General features: G+C 39.2%; 1 protein-coding gene across 6 annotated transcripts; it reads left to right on the forward strand.

Annotated features, from left to right (window-relative positions):
• Positions 1 to 1,132: 1,132 nt before the first annotated feature.
• On the forward strand, positions 1,133 to 7,923 carry LOC108241696 (serine/arginine-rich splicing factor 11-like). 6 transcript variants are annotated; one of them, XM_017426048.3, is made up of 12 exons: positions 1,133 to 1,446; positions 2,136 to 2,269; positions 5,088 to 5,203; positions 5,336 to 5,416; positions 5,535 to 5,572; positions 5,662 to 5,795; positions 6,020 to 6,098; positions 6,182 to 6,307; positions 6,392 to 6,481; positions 6,795 to 6,878; positions 7,006 to 7,171; positions 7,291 to 7,923. In XM_017426048.3, exons 1-12 carry the CDS (start codon positions 1,325 to 1,327, stop codon positions 7,480 to 7,482), a joined length of 1,362 nt encoding a protein of 453 aa, XP_017281537.1. In that variant the 5' UTR covers positions 1,133 to 1,324; the 3' UTR covers positions 7,483 to 7,923. The 6 variants fall into 6 exon arrangements, with proteins under 6 accessions (XP_017281537.1, XP_017281539.1, XP_037837994.1 ...); XM_017426050.3 differs by having other exon boundaries at positions 7,387 to 7,923; XM_037982066.1 differs by lacking the exon at positions 1,133 to 1,446 and adding an exon at positions 4,739 to 4,863.
• Positions 7,924 to 8,100: the final 177 nt, after the last annotated feature.

The raw sequence follows: 8,100 nt of genomic DNA on the forward strand, positions 1-8,100 counted from the left end.
TATTTGTAACTTACAATTATTAAAAAGACTTAGAGGAAACTAAAATCTTAAATAAGAAACTAGCCATATATATATATATATATATATATATATATATATATCTTCATGAAACACCTTATTTTAGATGAAAAAGTAGATGTTTATACTATAAGGAGGTGTGAGGTAATATCTAATGTACTATAGCTGTAGCAGAGATAGTTCATACCATTAGCCAGTTATAAATTACAGTCACTGATATGAGTTCAAACGTGGACTGTTGTACTTTGTTTTTAAAAAAAATAAAAATGCCTGACTTTGGTTGTGCCACAATAATCCAGGTGTAAGGATTAGCCTGAAGACAGACTCTGCATTGTTTCTGCTGTGTGTGTGTGTGTGTGGGGGGGGGGACACTATTGGGAGAAAGAGTTTCTTCAGAGGCAGTTTTGTGATGTGGTTTACACGCAACAGCCTACATGCCATTCATTTTAAATACTCTGGGGCAATGCTATTTATGCAGTTTGAAAAAAACAACAACCCCAATACCAATGCAATGTTCCCTAACAAGCTTTCTTCCTGGTCTCACATGTGTTCATTTGTCATGGAGATTATAGGTTCTTATACAACTCTTTAAATAAATTTACAAATGCCACACTTTGATTGTCCCTTTAATAAGAAAAATGTTACATAGATGTATGAGCAATACCCAGTTATTGTTGGAAATGCGCCAATCATTAGCAGATGTATACACATACAGGGAGTGAACACTGAAATAGATGGGGCTGACATCTACTGAGGCGGATGTATTTTTCTTTCAATCCTACCTTTGCCAGTGAACAGATCAAGTCACACAATGAGCAATCAAAGAGGAGAAAGAAACAGCACAGAGGTTGATGACAGCAGTAATCAGGGGGCTTGCTTGACGTCACCTTTTTTATGTCACCTGAGAGGAAACAGGGCGACCTCTGTTGGTCATTAATCGCAAGTCAGCGTTACATTATTGTTGCCCACGCTGGTTAACATAACTTATTCTGTTTGCTTCGATCGATTACATAAATCTAGTTTTAAACATTCAAAAAAAAAAATAAATAAAAATAGACCTTGTTTTCTGGTATTTCTCCTTTACTTTAACGCCGTTCAGCTCCGCGCATGCGCACTTCATTCGAGATTTACCCAACATGGCGGCGAGGTTCAATTGTCGTTTGTTTCTTTAGTCGAAGCCTAACATTTGTTTCGCCCATTATACGCGTAGAAGCTTGTTAAATCATTTGCGGATTGTTGCTACTATCGTCTAACAATAACCGTGGACTGTTTCGTCGTTCTGTAAAAACGGTACTTGTGTCGAAAAATGAGTTACACAACGAGGGTGGTCCAGGTGACCAATGTGTCGCCGAGCACAACGTCGGAGCAGATGAGAACATTGTTCGGTTTTCTGGGAACCATCGAAGAGCTAAAGCTGTTTCCACCCGAGTGAGTACACTAAATGGATGCCTATTTGCTTATTTGACCGTAATGATAATGCAACGACGAGCTTTTCCTGTTTAAAATCAGGCTTTATTTGTGCAACTAAAACGTAGGCCTGTGCTAACGCGATTCGCGGCTAGCCTTAGCTTGACTGAACGTCAACTTGGTGTTGCTTACGGATTGTTTAGTTACTATCAGTCTCAGGTCAAATATAAGTGGCTAAAATGATTATTTTTCACCTTTTTTAACATGAGAGGATGCTTAAAAGTTACATAAAAAATGCATGCCAGTGTTTCTTGGAGCTAAGGGAGAATTTATCGTAATGATAAAACCTGCAGCATTCAAACGTGGAAGAGGGAAATCACAACTCTGCTCACTTATAAGTTAACCTTTTTGGCCTTTTTTTTCTCTTTCTAAATGCTTTCGTTTACACCATATAAACAAAACTGGAATGTTGCACACGTTTCTATCAGAAAATTATCATTTCAGCACGTCTTTTAAAAACAATTATTAATAAGGTGTAGATAATTCTTAATATTCATATTGATCTGTGCAGCTTAGGTTCTGAATTTCAATATCCAGTTTATGGTTGAATAAAATGTTTCATCCCAACTTTTATCCTAAACGTCTGACTGTATTTATGTGCAATTCTATAACATTTTCTTTGATTTTGATTTTTTACTCTTTCTCCGCAGTGACTCTCCTATGCCGGTGACGTCGCGGGTGTGCTTTGTGAAGTTCCAGGAGCCGGAGTCTGTGGGGGTGTCTCAGCATCTGACTAACACTGTGTTCGTGGACAGAGCCCTGATCGTGGTCCCGTTTGCCGAAGGTTTGTCTCATTATTAAGCCCGTGTGTTTGTGCTACTTCTTGACTGAATGACATGACCAGTGAATTGTGGCACTGTATGCAACCAGAAAAAAAAGAAAAATCCATCTGCACATGTCAGCTCACTTTGGTCTGTTTTTACACTAAGTTTATGATAGTTTGATCTAACCTGGCATTGCCATTCCATCTAGTTAAGTGTATAAGGCAGACTGCTTAAATATCAGATTTTCTGTCCTGTGGCAGAACCACGATACAATTGTCATTGTGTTGTGTGTTTTACTTCTTTGGCTTATCAAGTTTTTTTTTTCTTGCCACGACCCAAAATTAAATATAGAGCTGCGTGATCTAAATCGCAGAACAACAAAGTCTGCTTTACACACTATGAGGTAAACATTCTCCAGCAGTGGGCGCTGCAGACACCCTAAAGGTTTTTAAGCAAAGTTTGATGAACACATTATCATTCGCATATTTTCCCATATTGGACTACCCACTGTTAAACCTCTCTTTGTTATTTGTGTGTGTGTGTGTATGTGTGTGTGTGTGATTTTTGTAGTGAAGAAGGCAAAAGCAGCCCCCTCGTTGATGGCTGAAAGTGGTCGTCTGCCTGCCAACAGGGAATTGTAGACATTTACAAAGGCCAGCAAGCATTCAAGCCCCCCACCCCACTCCCTCTCTTTTGTCTTTTATTCTGTCTCTGCCTGGACTTTTTCCTTTCCCTTTTTTTTAAATTTGTATATCCTTGTTGTTTAAGTGGTTCAGAGTACACAGGTTGCATATGAGTGGTATAACTAAAAACGCTGCTTACAGCGCGGTGTGTTTAAACTCATACGTGCTGTTTGGCACCAAGGCGAATATTCTTTTAATGTCAACAAGTCCTGTGAAGACAAAAAAACCCAACAAACTACTAAATGCATGTTTTGTTTTTTATGTAAGCCAGTTGATAGTTTGTCAGAGCCACAGAGACCACCTTCCTGTCGTAAATACTCGCCAGGATACCAGATGTGTCAGAACAGTCAACAAAAATAGTATCAGTGGTACTAATTTAATAGTTTTTAGTTCTGTTTGAATAACCACTGGATAGAAACTAAGATTGCGGAGGCTTTTGTAAAGTCATCTTTTGTAGTCCAAAAGTTTCAGCAAAACCAAAAATGTATACTGGGAGACACGTTCATTCGGTCCTTTCGTGGGATTTGTTGGCATTGAAGAAGAATATTCAGTTTAATTCTTGTTTAAAAGGTTGGGTCACATTATTTTTGAAAAGGCGTTAGTCATTTGGGTCTGGTGACAAGGTTTTCTACAGACAGATGGTTAAAACCATCGTAGCACACACCTTATACCTTTACAAAAAAAGAATTGCTGTTAAGTTTGAGCCGAACCTGGCCCTCACATGTCAGGTAACACATCATTTACTTGATGCCTGCTATGGTAGATGAACTGATTGTAAACCTTCTTGTCATAAATGATCCAGAGATAACTCTGGACAAGACAATGTTGGTGCAATATTTTCTTTAACAGTGGTCTTCTTTTTTTTGTTGTTGTGTTTTACAGTTCTTTTTCCTGGTACAGCCAGTCCTGTATACCAGACCCTGCTGAAAATACCATCCAACAGTTTTGTGTCCTGCAGCAATTTCTCTCTCCACTGTGCTCTTGTATTTAAATGTTGTCTCTGTTGTGTGTCTACATTTAGGTCATCTCATTTTGTAAATAAGTACTGGGAATGGGTTGAGAGTGATGATTATGAAGTGCTCGGTAATGTACGCCATTAAAAAAAAAAAAAACAGAAACAAACAACAAAAAAAGTGCAAAACTTGAGGTTAGAGATGGGCATTTTAAGCAAAACTACTATTTGAAGCTACCAGGAATAATTTGACCATTTTTTGAATACCAAGACAACCATTTGTGCTTTTCACTGTGCATATTTATTGTACTTTAACAATTCAGTGCTGTATAGTTAGAAATGTGTCAGGATAACAACAACAAAAAAGTTTATTAGAAATGGAGGCTTAAAACACTATTCTAAAAACTAAAAAACATCAGAGAAGGTAATAGAGATATAAATGTTATTTAACATCTTTAGGGTTATAGCCTGGGTGACTTTGGTTACTATCAGGTGAGGGTAAAAGTAAAAGATTTATCTTTTTTTATATTGACGGTCAGTTTGCCCATCCCTACTAAAGGTGCTGAATATGTCACAAAGATGGTGTTTCAAAAAAAAAAACTGGTAGCAAAATTTAAACGACCCGTCATCCCCTCTTCAAATGTGGTTAATTGACGAAGCGCGAGGTAAGGATTTTAAGCTAATGATGTACAGCAGGCACGCTACCTACCCTGAATTTTCTCATTTATCGTAACTACTTAACCCTCTGAAATGTGTTTTTGGTAAGTAGACACTCAGCTTGTTTAGTGTTGCTGCCAAATCCTTTAAAATTCTCTCTGTTGTGTGTATCTCGATTTTTCTCTGTGTGCTTTTAGTAGCGAAGCCGCCAGCGTGAGTCGCTTGTTTCAGTAAACATCTAAATGAAAATTGAGGGCACACCCAACTGGAGAAGCCGATGTGCTTGCTAACGTTTGGTTCATGACTTAAAAAACACATTCAGGTGATATATTCTTGGCAGTGTTCATTGGAATAGTGTGATGTATTCCAGCAATAGTTGTTGTTGAATTAAAGGAACTCTGATCTGTAAGGTGACCTTTTTGTTGAACCTAAATTGAAGAAATGCAGTGAGAAGACTTTTCTTTTTTTTTTTTTTTCCAAAACATCTTTGAATTATATGTATGATTAGGCATTCACTCCTAATGCATGTTTTGTATTTTTCTGTAGGATCTATTCCAGATGAGGCTAAAGCTTTGTCCCTTTTGGCTCCAGCAAATGCTGTTGCAGGAATTTTGCCAGGTGGAGGCCTTCTTCCAACACCGAATCCCCTCCCCAACCCAACTGTAAGACTTTAAACTCAGTTTATTACAAAATGTAATCATGACAGACTACTGCATCAGCTAGTGAATGTTATTCCTGTCATTGTGTGACTTGGTTGGATGTAATTTAACTGCTCTACATTTATTTAACTATAGCTTGGACCAAACCCCTTTGGTGGTCCAAATATAGATCCAATGGCAGCGTTTGGATTCGGAGGACCCAACATGAACCCTCAGGTGGGGGCTTTTCATAAGCACTAACACTAAATACATGTATTAGATTTCTAATATACGTTGATGCATAGTTTCATTGTAACTGACTTTCGGACCATCTATTTCTCTTTTCTCCTCCCAGGCTGCTGATCAGTTATTGAAGATGATGACAGATCCAAAGTAAGCTATTGCAAAGATGTGTTACGTTTGTTATAGGGAGCTAATTTTGTGTCTTTAGCGACTGAGTAATTAATATTCCTTTTTTTCAGATTGAATCCTTTGGCTGCTGGTTTGAACCTGAGTGCAAGTCTGAAGGCTGACGCATCTAACAAAGAGATCGAGGAGGCCATGAAGAGAGTCAGAGAGGCTCAGTCGCTCATTTCTGCCGCAATCGAACCTGGACGTGAGTGTACTCAGACTTCTATTCAACAATTTTTTACTTTTGAGGTCAAAATAGTCTTGTTTTCTCATGACTGTGTCATTGAATTTGTCATTATTGAGGTTCCTTTATTTCCCTATTTTAAATTTACCTTGACAAAATTTCATCCAGTTAAAAAAGATTTGTGAAGCAAGCATTATTGTGTAATTAAAGAGCCAAAGTTGAGCCTGTTTTTGGATATTTTGCAGATAAAGACAGCAAAAAGAAGCATTCTCGATCCCGCTCCAGGTCCAGAAGGAGGAGATCCAGGTCCCGCTCGCGACACAGGTAACACTGTAGTTGGAACAGCTGAGATGTTGACCTTATTTGCGTGTGTGTTGACCTGCAAGTTAAATTCTTTGAATGTGCAGTCGCAGGCGAACCAGGAGCAGATCAAGGCACAGGTCAAACTCAAGAAACAGAAGGCGCTCCAAAAGCCCCCGCAGGAGACACACCCACTCCAGAGACAGAAGCAGGCGATCTCGAAGCAGATCCAGGTGCAGAAACTTCTCCATGTGCCTTCTGTCTGACAGCACCAGCTTTACAGCCTATCATATATTTGTGCATTTATTTATCTACAGGGAAAGGAAGAAGGACAACGCGGGGAGAAGAAGATCCAAAACACCACCAAAAAGCTACAGCACAGCCAGAAGGTCACGCAGCATGAGCCGGTGAGCAAGGCTCAAACCTTCCCATATCAAAATTTAAAGCTTTTTAGAACCACACAGAATTGGATTCATGTTTGAAAGCTATACTAGTTTTAGCACAGTTATGTGAAGAATTAGGCTTTTTTTTTTCAATGCTAAAAACATTCCCCTTGATATGATTGCCTCTAGCAGAAACATTTTTGGCGCATCAACTTTGGGCCTGCAGTCCATCACTGGACATGCAAACATGATGCAAATGTTGTGTACAAGCCTAAAACTCTAATCTCACAGTCACTAGTTCTAACATCTTGTTTGTTTATCCTGTTCTGCTCTGCAGTAGACGCAGGAGAAGCCGCACCGGCAGCCGATCTCCTAAGAAATCTCCTAAAAGGAGAAGCCCCGCATCTCCATCTCCCCGAAGGTGGGCGAAACGGCGCCTCCTCACATCAGTTTTCTCTACATGACTGGACCTGTACTTTTTTTTTGAAAACTTAAAACAATTCTTTAGTCAGCATGTTTACACTTGGTTTCCTCTCCATCCTCCGCAGACACAAGAAGGAAAAGAAGAGGGATAAAGAACGAGACAGGGACCGCAGGGGCGAGAAGGAGCGCGTTCGCGAGGAACGGGAGCGCTCCACCAGCAAGAAGAAGAAGAATAAGGACAAAGAAAGGGAGCGTGAACGGAAATCGGATGGCGATAAAGGGGACATTAAGGTTCGTTTTGTTTTACTTATTATTCTGAACTCCCCCAAGGACACCACTGTTTTGATGAGTTCTACTGCGTGCCTAAAAAAAAAAAAAAAAAGATACAAGCGAGTGGTTTTCCTCTACAGATCACCAGAGATTACGATGAAGAAGAACAAGGGTACGACAGCGAGAAGGAACGAGAAGGAAGGAAAGATTCTGACGACTCCGCTTTGTCTCCTCAGTCAGTGGAAGGAAACGGCACGTCACGGCTCAGAAAGCAAGCCAAGGTTAACGGCGCTGACGACCACCACGAGGAGGACATGGATGTTAGCGACTGAGTGATCCATCCCATGTTATCCCTTCACTTTAGTTATAAATGCGACAAATTTTCCCCCCTCTTGAGTAAATCTAAAATGTGAAGTGTTTGTAAAAAGAAAAAAAAAAACATGTTATTCTTACAGAGGATTAGTCTGCTTTTTTGCAAATGTATACTGCATTGTTGTTTGCCTGATAATTGTTTTGTTTCTTTCTTTTTTGTCACAAGTACTCATTTGCTCCTTGCCACCACAGACGCGATCGGTTAAAACTGGAAATAGGTTTGCTTGGCTTCTAAGCTTGTGTTAGCAGATTTTTGTCACTTCATGTATTTTTTTTTTCTTTTTTGTAGTGTTGTGGCGTAACAGTCTCTCTCCTTCACAGAACAGTTACATCTTGCGTTTGATCTGGAAGTGTTTTATCGAGAATTTCTTTTATATAATAAAGCCTGTTTGAGGAGCTAAGACTCTTTAGTTTTCACTTTTTTTTCCCCTTATGACAGGAGAGTTAAAAACTACGGTAGAGCAAATATTGGAGCATATTTTACTAATGGTTTTTGACTTCCTAAAGAAAAAGTAAGAACAGTGTAAAATCCCTTAAGCACTTCAGACAGTTGTGTAATCCAGATAGAATAAAATTAA

The sequence above is a fragment of the Kryptolebias marmoratus genome, linkage group LG20, assembly GCF_001649575.2.
Source record: "Kryptolebias marmoratus isolate JLee-2015 linkage group LG20, ASM164957v2, whole genome shotgun sequence".
Classification (NCBI taxonomy): domain Eukaryota; kingdom Metazoa; phylum Chordata; class Actinopteri; order Cyprinodontiformes; family Rivulidae; genus Kryptolebias; species Kryptolebias marmoratus.